The sequence below is a fragment of the Vulpes lagopus genome, chromosome 19 (assembly GCF_018345385.1).
Source record: "Vulpes lagopus strain Blue_001 chromosome 19, ASM1834538v1, whole genome shotgun sequence".
NCBI classification, from domain to species: domain Eukaryota; kingdom Metazoa; phylum Chordata; class Mammalia; order Carnivora; family Canidae; genus Vulpes; species Vulpes lagopus.
The window spans coordinates 14,751,680-14,765,548 of record NC_054842.1 but is presented as its reverse complement, the minus strand read 5'-3'; the positions used below and the strand labels follow the sequence as shown (position 1 = coordinate 14,765,548).

Here is a 13,869-nt window from a genome sequence, read left to right as displayed (position 1 = left end):
TGAGACACACAGAATGAGAGAGAGAGAGGCAGAGACACAGGCAGAGGAAGAAGCAGGCTCCATGCAGGGAGCCCGACGTGGGACTCGATCCGAGTCTCCAGTATCAGGCCCTGGGCTGAAGGCAGTGCTAAACCACTGAGCCACCCGGGCTGCCGAAGCATTTTTCAAGATTCGTTCATTTTGTGCAGTTCTGTACAGGGAACATTTGCTTATCCTTAGGTTGAATTTGAATTCAAATATACAGTCTTTCAACTCTCTGGAGTGAATGGCCTCTAGTAATGAGCAGGTAGGAAAAAAAAAGAAGAAAGAATATTTATATGTCCAACATGTAATAGTTCTAGCATGACTTACAGGCATTCATATATCAAGCTATGAAACCATTTGAGATCTCACCTGGCCTGGCTGGAACCTAGAGGTGAGCAAATGCCAACAGCCTTCTCTCTCTTGTCTCTGGAATCACTATCCTAATTCAGTTGGCTGGAGCTTCTGCCTTCACATAGTCTTTTTTCACCAAGATACTCTAGTATCTTGCCCAGTGGGTCACCCATTTACTGCTGATCTCCTGTGCTATCTTTTCCTCTGTATTTTTCTGAAAGCACTTTGTAAAACACAAAGATAAATTCCTCTACATCTTCATGCTCCTCACAAAACATTATTTCTTCTTCATGCCTCAACTAAAATCTGTTGTCCTAAGGATATGTCCTTCTTCAACCATCTTCTTGGATATAGACTTCACTTTCTTCTTTGACCCATGGAGCTGGAGGGAAATGTTAACAGTCTTTTATATCACTGTTGCTTCTTGTACACAGTGAGCAAATTTCTTCCTTTAGTGACACTGCCCCAGGAAGTTATCCTTTTCCACTTACTTTTGCTATCATTCATTGATCTCTTTGCCAACCCCCACATTCAGTATGACCTTTTGTCATTAGTCTCCTGTTGCCTCCAGTTCCTGCCTCATTATTACCATGGTGTCAACATCCCTTCACCTCCTTGATTCCAGTGACTTTCACCTTAAGCAACTCCAGCCCCCCATGTCAAAGGCCACATTATGGACCTAACCATAATGGCTGCCCCTCTGAAATCTTAAAACCCTCATACTTGTATATCAGCATTTCATATTTGCATCTCCCTTTTCTGCTGCATTCATCAACTTTCCCTATTCAATTTCTTTCCTTCTCCAACAAAGAAAATTGTTGTATATCACTTCAACTGTTGTCTTACCAACACCCTCACTACCACCATTGATAATAATGTTGGGACTTTAGTTTTTTTTTCCTTTGTCCTAGATCATCTGTCTCTCTCTCTAATTCACCAGTGAGATAATTCCAAATATTTACCTTTCAACCTATTCCAATGAAAAGATTTTACTCATTTGCCCTTTTGTTCACAAGCATGCTGATCTTATTCTCCCTGAATTTCTAGTGTTCTCCCTGAAAAATCCAATGGTTTTCTATTCATAGGCCAAATTCCCACTTAATGTGGATGAGATGTTCTCGTTCAGGCTTGAAGCAGTCTTTGTAGTTTGGATTCCTGAGTGAAGCTGGCCTTTTCTTACAATTTGGGGTTTCCAGTATTTGAAGGCCATAATCAAGTCTCCACCAATATTGGGTATTTTCCATTAGAGAATTTTGGTGGGTCTTAAGAAAGTCTCATCTCTACCCTTTATAACAATTTTCATCAGTTTTCTTTCATGCCATAATGTGCTTCCAAAGAAATGCCAAACTCGAAGACAAACTATAAGCACATTTTGTCTACCAATTCATTTACGAAATAGGCATTGTATTAGGGTTCTGTACAGATACAGAACTAGTAGGAGATAGGGAGAGAGAGGGAGAGAGAGATAAATAGATAGAAAGATAAATAGATAAAGAGGTAACTTACAGAAATTGGCTTACATGGTTGTGGAGGCCAAGAAGTCCCACAGTCTGGGTTCTGCAAGCTGAAGAAACAGAAACGGTGGTGATATAATTCAGTCCAAATCTGAATAAGGGAAGCCAAATGGTGTAAAATTCTAGTCTGAGGCCTGAGAACCAGGGGACAACTATTATAAGTTCCTGAGTTGAAAAGCCATAGACACAAGATTCCCATGTCTGAAGGCAAGAGAATGGGTGTCTTAGCTCAAGAAGAGTGAGAGAGTATTTGCTATTCCTCTACTTTTTTTTTTTTTTTAAGTCTGTCCAAGCCCTCAGGGAATTGGTTGCTGCCTACCCACACTGATGAAGAGGATCTTCCTTACTTAGACTACGAGTTTAAATATTAAGGTTTTCTGGAAAAAGTCCTCACAGACACATTCAGAAATAAAGTTTTCCCAGCGATCTTAACATCTCCTAGCTGGTTCAAGTTGACACATAAAACAAATCATCACAGGCGTCAAGACGAAAACAAAGGACTGGGATCTCTGTGTTCTTTCCTGAACAACTGTATAGCTCCTATGGGTTATACAGCTTGAGTTTTTCACCCAGAGTCCCGAATTATTCACCCAGTTTTGCAGTCATTCATTCATTCAATAATTGTGTATTAAGTGCCAACCATGATGAATCAGGGATAGTGCCTCTAGGAGCTTCCAGGGTTTGAGTGCCAAGAGCTTTAGCCGAAGTACAGATAAAGAACTGTCAGATGTCAGAGGAGAGAATGATCACTTCCAAATTAACAATGAGGCTTCATATAGAAATTTAGCATCTGGACTCAGTTTGAGAAACAAGTTTTTGATGGGTGTCAGGAGTAGATAGAAAGAGGTTAAAACACAGTAGAAAGCAAAAGACATAGAGGAAGGAAATTATGAAAAGAATACTCATCACTGTGAGCAGGAGTGTGATATGTTATAGGTCACAATGATTCAAAGAACTCAGTGCAGGTGGATTGAAATTTACCCCCAAGATCACATTCTTCATCTCTCCACTGTTTGACAGCTCTCATCAAACAAACTGTTCAATTCTTGTGGCGAGGAGTGGAATCTGGACTCTGGTACCAGAAGGTCTATTTCCCTCCAATCCTCCTATCTTTGAGCATTTGGCTCTTTTCTTTGAACTCTTCACATCTTTGGAGAAAAGAATGAAAACATCTATAGCTGGGCAGTAACTCCTGTATTATGTTTTTTGTTATACCACAGTTAAATATGCTTACAGGGGTAGAGCAGTGCCATGTAAATCCCTTTGTTGTTTTTTTTTTTTCTAAATACAGTTTCTAGAAGTATTTTTCTCACATAGCTTTATACCCAACTCATTGTTGATTTATCTTCTTTCCTCCTTATTTAGAATGTTGATCCATCTTTTTCTTTTATTCCCCTTCCTCTCTGTTCTTCATTTGCTCCTCATCCATATGATCAATCTCTAATATGAATATCCCAACTAGTCAAATAGGTCAAGCTCCATCTCTGAAGGTCTCTTCACTAAAAAACAAACACATCAAAAAAAGAACATGTTTGTTGACTCTTGTAGAGACTGGATTCTTTCAAAGGATATTGTGGGTCACCCTTAACATTTCCTCTTGTTGTGTCTGCCTCTGGTCCACTAGGATGACTGGCATTCACAATGTGTGGGCCTGAGATGGTTGAGAGGAAATGTTTTGCCTGCAAATGGAATTTACAGTGTGTGTGGCACCCTGGATCAGTTCCCTTCCTTCAGCTGAAGTGTCTTCTTTACTTAACTCAAATTAATGCTTTAGTCACAGACTTACACAGAAAACAACAGAGTTTCCACTGGAGACTTCTTGGTTCACTTGTCTAGCTTCTTGACAAAATCCTTCAGTTTTCATTTCCATTTCATTCCATTTCATTTCCAAAATTTTTTTTAAAAATTAAATATTTAAAAAATATAAAAACCTGGTTTCCTTGGGAAAAGATTAAATGATCTGAAGAAGCTGAGGGCATTAGTTCAGCTATGGGTTCGCATACATTTATGAAGAACTACCTAGATAGTAGGACAGTCAGATCATTTGTTAAGTGATTTCTTGATACTTTCAAATTTAGAGATTGATTTAAATAAATGATTTGACCTCAGGAATCTTTGTCATTTGAGAAAGGTCTCCACTTTACAGAGACTTCTAATTCTTTACTATCAATAAACCATACTAATATGCAAGAATAGCAGAGAATGTTAAACAACAAGGAAGGCGTACACAGTAAATTCAAATGCGAAATGGCAAGACTAGCAGAAGAGAGTAGTAACAATACAAAAGATCGACTTGCTAGGATTGAATTAGCCTCTGTGTTTCTGGGTACTGTGGTGAATGTAAGATTGGCACAAATGAATAATAGATAAAATTAAATAGCTTTATATACATAAGATCAGAAACATGAATAAAGTATCCAGGACACCCAATGGGCTAGTAGCAAAATCTATTTCTTCTAAGTTCTGTCAGGTCCTATTGCCCAATCCATGTTTCAACACTATAATATATGCTCACTTAAAACTTGGCACATAAGAGGGGCTCAGTAAAATCATATTGAATGCTGCTAATAAGTGAATTAAGAATATCTGTCTATCTTTGCAATTTCATAATAGATCACCTTGACCTCTCATTTACTGAGTTCCCCACTTCTGCTGATCTTTTTTCTACCCTATCTTAGAATTGGTTATTAGCAATCACTGTGCTAACTCCAAATCTCAGTTTTGAATATTAGCTCAATTTCAAACCAGCCATTCTCTGACTACCACCTCCTTCCTTCTACAATCACTTTAACAACCTTTATGGCAATAATTCTATGACATCAGTAAGCCTGCCTACCTGCTTTTTGCCTGCCACTTTGTCAGTATGAGTTTTCTCCTTCATCTGCTCACATCCATGCTAGCTTAGATCTTATAGTAGAACACTGCAGTCACTCCCTTTCATGAGTCCCCATCTCCCTTGCTCACTCTTCCTCCATCATCCTCCCCTGGTAGAACTTTGATCCTGCTTGCATCCAATTTTTGGTCTGCTCCTTTACTTCAAACAACCGAATGTGGCAAGAGTAAAGCATGCCACCAGTGCTGCTGAGTTTGACATTAATTTTATGAGGCACATAACTTAAATGGACCCTCAGCACTGCCCATAAATCTTACTGCATTTCCATGATCCATTCACTCTCACTCTCCAAGACAACCATGTCATACCATCTCCAAAACCTACCACCTCTTGCTTGCCCCTCACATCTTGCCGCAGAAATAGAAACAGTGAGAAAAGAACTGAGGTACCCTACAAATCTCCCAAACATACCTCTGAATCCATTCAATTTAATCTGTTTAAATGGATAAGCTGTCCCTGCTCTCCCCTAATGTCCACCTTTCCTTTTCTATGTTGGTCCTTTGTTCTTTACTGTTAACTTCTTTATAGAATTAAGGTATGTACTGAAGAATACACAATTCATAAGCTTATAGCTCAGTAAGTTTTAGAAATAATGAAATGGTGGATACTCATGTATCTACCATCTAGATCAAGATATAAAAGGTCCTGTTATTACAGAAGGCTCTTTTGTGTCCCTGCCCTTTTATTATCTCCATAAAAGTACCCACAACCATGACCTCTATTAACATAGATTTGTTTTGATTGTTTTTGAACTTCAGGTAAATAGAATCCTACAGTATGGAGCATTGTATGTTGGCCTTTTTAAAAATTCAACATTACATATCTGTGACATTCATCCATATTTGTAGAGCAATGGTTCTTTTTTTCATTGTTTATATTATACAATATAAATATATTACAATATACTAATTCTACTGTTGATGGACATTTAGGTTATTTCTACAGTGGAACCACTGTAAATAATGCTGCTCTAAATATTTGATACATATCTCTTGGTGTACCTTTGAAGGAATTTCTGTTGTGCACATACCTAGCAGTGGGATCACTTGTTCATAGATTCTATAAATGTTATGCCAAACAGTTTTACAAAATGGATATACCAATTTATACCCCTACTAGCAATGTATGAGACTTCTAGTTGTCTACATTCTCTCCAACACTTGGTATTGTCAGTCTTTTTCATTTTTGCCATGCTGGTAAGGGTATAGTGTTATAATATTTTTAATTTGCATTTTCCTGATGACCAGTGATTGAAGAAATTATGTATTCATATGCCTACAGGCCATTTAGAATTTAGAAGTTCTTTTTCCTAAAGTGTCTGAGTGACTATGTGTGTGTGTGTATATATATGTATATATAAACAAAATTATATCTAATTATATAATTATATATAATAATTATAAATATAATACATAATATATAATTATACATATATGTATAATTATACATATAATTTTTGTTGTTGTTTTTAAAGATTTTTTTATTTATTCATGAGAGCGAGGCAGAGACACAGGCAGAGGGAGAGGCAGGCTCCATGCAGGGAGCCTGATGTTGGGACTCGATCCTGGGTCTCCAGGATCAGGCCCTGGGCTGAAGGCAGCGCTAAACCACAGAGCCACCCAGGCTGCCCGTTATTTTGTTTTTTATTGAGCTTTTTATTGAAATTTTGAAGATTCACATGTGGTTGTGAGAAATAATATATAGAGAGATCCTTTGTACAATCGCCTCAATTTCCCCCATTGGTAATATTTTACAAAACTATATTGAAATATCACAAGCAGGACATTGACATTGATACAATTTACAAGTTTCATTCAGATGTCCTCAGTATTACTTATACTCATTTGTGTGTGCATTTTCCATACCATTTTTACCTGTATAACTTTTTTAGCCACCACCACGGTCAAAATATTGAACACAGTATCAGTATCACAAGAATCCTTCTTTTTGCACTTTTATAACTACACCTATTAGTCCTATTAGTCCCCTAGCCCCATGTCTAATCTTTGGCAACCACTAATTGTCTATTTCTAAAATGTTATCATATAAAAAATGTTATACATATGGAATCACAGTATATAATCTTTTGGAGTTATTTTTCTTTCTCATAATAATTCCCTGGAGACTCATCTAAGTTATTGTATTAATAGTTCTTTCAGACTCATTTTAAAAAATTTGGTGCTTAGTTTTCTTACTGATTGTGAATTTTTTTTTTTTAAACTTTGATTGTGAATTTTTTAAAAAAAATATACATTCGATGTATAAGCTTTGTCAGATATATGTGTACTATAAATATCTTTTCTCTGTTTTCTGATAATTAATGATTCATAGTTTTAATGAAGCCCAACTATCAATATTTGCTTTTATTATTAGTTCTTTTTCAGTCATGTTTAAGAGATCTTTTCTATTCTCAATATCATGAAATCTTCCATTTTCTTTAAAAACTATATTAAAATAACTTCCATGTTTATATTTATGATCTAGCTCAAATTAATACTGTGTATAGTATGAAGTAAGAATCAGGGATCATTTTTCCTGTAGAGATATCCAGCTGATCCAGGATCATTTATTAAAATGATCATTCTTGCCTACAGTGAATTATGGTGACACTCTTTCTATCCTTGAATCAATACTATAATATCTTAATTACCATGAATTTTTAGTAAATCTGATATCTAGTAGAAGTATGCATCCTTTAACTTTGTTTTTTTCCCTAAACGTTTCTTGGATATTCTGGGTCTTTTGCCTTTCTTATAAGTTTTTTAAAGAAGATTTTATTTCTTTATTCACGGGAGACAGGCAGAGAAGCACAGACATAGGCAGAAGGAGAAGCAGGCTCCCTGTGGTGAGCCCGAGGCAGGACTTAATCCCAGGACCCAGAGATCACGACCTGAGCCAAAGGTAGATGTTCAACCACTGAGCCACCCAGGCGTCCCGCCTTTCTATATAATTTTTAAAGTGAATTTGTTGACTTCTACTTTTTGGATTTCAACTGGAGTTACATTGAATTTATCAATTCTTTTTAGGAGAATTAACATTTTAACTATATTGAGTCTTCTAATCCATGTATGTGATATATCTTCTCATTTATTTAGGTCTTATTTAATTCCTATCATCAGCGCTTTCTAATTTTCAGTATAGAAGTTTTCATGCCTTTTCTCAAAGTTATTTCTCGGTATTCGATTTTCTTGATGCTATCTACATAGTATAATTTTAAATTCATTTTTAATTGCTGCTGATATATAGAACTAGTTTTTTATTTAGTATATCTAGCAACCTTTCTAAATGCCCTTATTAATTCTAATAATTGTTTTTCTAAAATCAATCAATCAAAATAAATAAAGCAAATATTAGAAAAACTTGAGAAGGTGGAAAGAATTCATGATGCCTATATAGAATTGTTTGAAGTTCAAATTTTAGACACAGTTTCTCAATCAGCTACATTTCCATAGTATTATATCTTATTTTTATTACTGCCACAGAGATCTATGCACAAGCTTGAACCTAACAGGCCCTGGATTTTTCCAATACATTCATGAAAATTCCTTTCTCTGCAAGATTGAAGGCCTCCTTAGCCTATAATTATATGAGAATGACTACTTCTCCCCATTGTGCGGTGGGGTGGAGGGTGAGGTTTTGTAAATTTCCAAGCTGAGAACAACCTCCAAGATGCTTCCTTGTTACTCTCTTTGCTATGTGCCGCCAAAAAAATGGTACCACCCCAGAATACAGTATTGACAATGTGTATTTTTTGTTTAAAAATTTAATGCATACCTCTTTGTGGATTATGTTTAGTACTATTCTGGTGAACTGGGTGAGATAGTATAGATTACATACTCCTAAGAATTCTAGGCTTCCATTTTATCAAGCCATCCACTGGCTATCTTTCCTCCTTGAGTATGTTTATTCCTGGTAAATGAAATATATGCTACTATCTGTATTCACCTCCACTTGCTCTTTAGGGATAATTATTTCATCTTTCATAACTGTTTACTTTGTTATTTCTATGTTAGTACCTACTTTATAAATTAATACTAACACAAAACATTATGAAAGCTTGCATTCCTATTATTCTGGATGGGGATCCATTTCATTCTCCAACATTCTATTGGCAGAAGCAGAAAGAATATAGGAAGAATGTACAATGGTGACCATATAGGAGTCCAGCCTAGTGGACATTCTTTCCTTTCCAGGAGAATCTCTCCAGCTTTCCTCCTCTCTATGGGTGATCTGTCATTCATTGAGTAGCATGGAGACTTAGAGGCATTCTTAGAATTTCACTCTAGGCAGTTATTACTGCTTAGTCAAAGCAAGCAAGCATGTGAAATGATACCAACCTGCCATTCAGGTATTGCTTCCCAGCTCTGATATGATAGAATTTTGCAAATCTACACACCACAAAGTACCTCTACCTGAAGTAACAACATGCCTTTCCCTCGGCCACTCACCCAACCCAGGCAGGTTCAGGCAGGTTCTTCCCTATATCTTTATGCTTCCTTTTTCAGAAGGAACTTTACAGTAGATGACTTTGAAAGTAATTCACACTGCATCCTGTTAGCATCATTTCCCATGATGCTTCTTTCTTGTGCTCTGCTTCCTCTCTGAGGTGCATTTTTACAGCTTTCCTGTATCCCTGTTGACTTTCCAGGTTTGATAGTACCTGGACAACTCCCCTTCCTGGAATTTGTTAAACAGCTTTAAGAATTTTATAGCAAGGACTAGAAGCACCTATTTAAAATCTATGCACTATAGTGCCAACTCCAAATGAGCAAGTTTGATAAATTATTTGAGGAAATTTCAAAAATTCAAATGTAGGAAATTCTTTGCTACTCCTTTGCTCTACAAATTATTAAATGAAAGTTTCCTCTCAGGAAATACATAAAACATATTTGTTTTGCTTCGGTGAGGGAAAAGAAAGTAAATCCAGAACTAAAAATGTGGAGTTTGTTTCCTTGGAAATAATCAATGGTTCCACAGTAACAGAAACAGTTTGTCCTAACTTAAATAGGCAAAAACACAATCCCTCTCCAATTTCACCATTTTTTTCTCTCTTTGTGTAACTATCTTGGTGATGCAGCGTCTAGACTTCTTGGAACAAGTGATGGAGTCTGGAATTTATTCTGTGGGTTTGAAAATGGCTATTCAGGTCTCCTTCAAACTTACATATGAAAATCTAGTGCTTTTAGAATATGTAAAATAATCAAGCTGTTTACCAAAAACATAAAATTTCCCTATTCATGTCTCAACTTTGGGCTGCTACCAACAAGAAAATATCGTACGGACATATCCATTTTATCCATATCATCTCGTTGCAATGTGGTTCTCATTAGCCACTGTATCAAAAAATACAAAATAATTTGTACTCATGAAAGAATGGTGGCAGATATTTTCTAACCTTTGAGACATACCAATAAAAAAATAGCTTAAAAGGTATACATCCATTCTTGGTATGTTTTCAAAAGGTAATCCACCGGGATTTACCAAGTTAAAAAGGGCAGGTTTCTTATATCACAGGGCATTCTCTTAGTCTTTTGTCATTTGTTAGCTGGATAAAATAAAGGAAAGTCTCTGAGGCATCCAGATCTAAACAGTGTTTGTGCAGCCTGGATTATTAAGTCTGACTGTAGTTTATCTGTGCTCTTAAGGAAATAAAACTGTTCTTGCCGAGAAAGTTCAGAGTTATTTGTCACCAATTACCTAAAGCTGGGAGTTGATCTTACACATAGCTGGAGCCATTTCCTGTAAGCATTTGCTCCAAATTTTACAAAGCTGTCACTTCTTGAGGCTTCACCCTAGAATATATGTGTCGACTACTGCAGAGTTTTACTGCAAAAGTTTACGCAGAAATAATAGTCTTATGGGGCATAAAGCTCCACCGTATTGATTTGTTTAAAATAAGCCTATCCCTAATTTTCAAACAATGTTCTCAAGCTCTGTCTATTATCTTTTCCGCGACAAAAAAAAAAAAGCAACAAGAAAGATTTTTTTTCATTAAAAGATAAAGCACATTGAACTGAGCTGATGTCATTTATACTATAAAATCTCTATTGGTTCTGTTTAGTGGAGTAGGATAAAAGTACGTTAAATTTTAAAATAAATAAAGTATATAGGATAGGCCTCCTGCAAGAAAATTAGGTATTGTGAGTATAAAATAAAATAAAAAATATGGAAATTAAATGGCAATAAAAATATTAACCAAAGACATATCATTCCATCTTTCTTAATTGGATCTTCAGTTTTTTATAGCCTATTAACAACAAGAACAACAACAACAAACAAACCTAGCATCTATATTGGATGGGAACAATCAAAAGGAAAGTCCTAAGACTTACTTAATTTCAAAGATAAAGAAGTAGTCTGAAAAGTGTGCTCAATCATGCATCAGAAGAACTGAAGTTTATTCCCATTACATAAGGTCTTAGTTTATCAATCTGTAAAATGGGTGAGCCATCCTACCTAGCTGAGCCCTAATAGAATCAGCTCTGGGCTTAAATAAATTCATAGTTGGCAAAAATATATTCTCCCCTGCTACAAGTCTACTAAGACTTTTGAGATTTGATTAAAGAAGGATTTTCCAATGTATGTTCCTTAAAGCACTAGTTCTAAGCAAAACTAGGAAGTGCTACCAGAAGGAAGGAAGGAAGGAAGAAAGGAAAGGGAGACTGAGGGAGGGTAGAGTACATGTTTAAAGGTATAAACCCATTATGGGGGTCATGAAATTAATTCCTACAATGAGCTCAGAATTATTAACAGCCAAGGGCATGTAAGATTTGTAACTGGAGATGGAAGGCTTTCTTGTTACTTTTTCTTCAGCCATTGAACAATTATTTATCAGATGTGATGTGGTGTGTTGGAAGATACAGAGACATGCAAAGTTTGGCCTGTGTCTTTAGAAGATGACAGTCTGGGGATCCCTGGGTGGCGCAGTGGTTTAGCGCCTGCCTTTGGCCCAGGGCACCATCCTGGAGACCCGGGATCAAATCCCATGTCGGGCTCCCGGTGCATGGAGCCTGCTTCTCCCTCTGCCTGTGTCTCTGCCTCTCTCTCTCTCTCTCTCTCTGTGACTATCATAAATAAAAAAAAGAAGAAGAAGAAGATGACAGTCAGGATAATTTCAATAGAAAATTAATGGAAAATATTTTAAAAATTGATAGATGTTGTGAGAGCACAGAGAATAGGGCATAGAAATCTCTGGTGATATTCAAGTGCAAACCTAAATTAGTTATATTTACAGGCCTTTCAAATAGTTGCTTTTGGTCCAAGTTACAAGGTTATTTTTGTATTGGTAGGAATTAAACTTAATTGTAATTAGCGTTACACAGTTATTAGTTGCTACATGTGGATCACAGACAATATATTGGTTTGTTTGATTTAAAGTTGTTCCATTAAGGCTATCTCTATTTTTAGCAAATAGATACAGTAAGAGAGTTTTTAGTTTAGGATAGAGATACATTTATTCCAAAGTTGCTTAATTAATATCCTTCTCCATGAATACTGAAGAACAACACAAACAACTGATGAGCTCATCTTCATTCAGATATTTCCCTTGATTCAGGACCATTAAGTGGCTTGCACACTGAAAGTACGGAGATACAGAAAACATAGTAATTTAGGCTTTGCATATTGATTCACGGCATTCATATTTGAACTTAGCAAATGTTGAAGAATAAAGTAGCAGAGGTTTTCAGTTTTCCATCAAAATCATTCTCTAACTTTCATGAATGGAGGAAGTTTGTCTTCAGTGATGATTCTGGTTCTCTTGTTCTGTGATGTTGGTCAAGTTTAGAAGCTCAGGAATATAGCTGATTCTATAGAAAATTCTATTCTCGAAGAGTACAGTGTTGCATTTGTAGGGGAGATGTGTATTAGACATGGATATATAGAATTTGGCTTCTGTAGGTGAGCAGGTAATCTTCCCGGGGCTCCCTTTTTGCAATGTATAAAATCAGGTTATTCCCAATGCGTGTTTTACTGAATACTACAGCTTAGTGAAAAATGGTTTGACCATTTCATTGTCCATCCAGATGAAGAAAATTTGGAGAATTAAAGGAGTTGAGAAGGAGATACTGACAGTGACATGAGCATGGAAGGGGGGAAAGGGCACAAAGGAGACTTGGGCATTCCCTGTAATACTATATCTTTTGCACCTAAAAAAGTGTTAGAAAAGTGACAAAATGAGGACATGTGCCAATTCTGAATGTTGCTACAAACGTATCTCTTGCATTATTCTATTTTTTTTTAGTTAGCAAAGAAATTATTGCTAACATGATGATTCATTCATTCAACAAATGATTTGTTGAGAGCCTACTGTGTAATAGGTGCTAGCAATAAAATGAGAAGAAAAAAACAAACTTGACATCATCCCTTGCCGTTATGGAATGTATATTTTAGATGTGAAACTGCCATGTTGGGACCTAAGATAGAATGGTTAAAAAGCTAAAGGAGGAAAGGGGGATGATACTGCCCTGATACTTTGGAGATGAGCTGCTGTTCGTACTGAATCAGTGAGCTAAAGTCATTCTTGGCTGATAGGAACTGCCTCGTTTTAGATTCGAAATAGAATCTAATAATGCACTGTCTGTGGGCTACACATCTAAAACAGTTTCATGTGATATGTATTTTACTTGCTGGTTGCAATCTCAAGTTCACCTGCATTTTTCTTTGATTCTCTCTAGTATATGACTGCTGCCGCTCCTATGCAAGGGACCTACATTCCCCAGTACACGCCTGTGCCTCCGACAGCTGTTTCTATTGAAGTAAGTCTATCTCTGTCTTATAGAAAGAGGTAGGGTTGACAAATCTCAGCCACAGGTACTGTGGTCCCCCATAACCCAAGCAATCCTTACATGTGGTTTTTTGCTGCTTTAAAATTTGACATTGCGAGCTCACTCTATGAAAGTATTCAAACATGCCTATGTTGTGCTTTGCGCATGAAATAAACTAATTTGCTATGCAGGAAAGAGGGGAGTAACATTTTCATATTCATACTTAAAGATAAGAGACCAAATCACCACCCCATCAGATGTTAACCACAAATACTCATAAATAGGGCAGGATAAAAGATTGCAACTATTTGAATGAGTTTAC

The 13,869-nt window shown here is 36.4% G+C and overlaps 1 protein-coding gene across 21 annotated transcripts in view; it reads left to right on the top strand.

Moving 5' to 3' along the window:
* The window catches only part of RBMS3 (RNA binding motif single stranded interacting protein 3), a 1,727,904-nt gene that overhangs the window by 1,697,294 nt on the left and 16,741 nt on the right, over window positions 1–13,869 (top strand). For all 21 annotated transcript variants that reach the window (XM_041733599.1, XM_041733601.1, XM_041733598.1 and 18 more), the window contains one exon: window positions 13,458–13,538. In XM_041733599.1, the coding sequence (XP_041589533.1) occupies window positions 13,458–13,538 (81 nt within the window). The remainder of the gene's footprint in view (window positions 1–13,457; window positions 13,539–13,869) is intronic.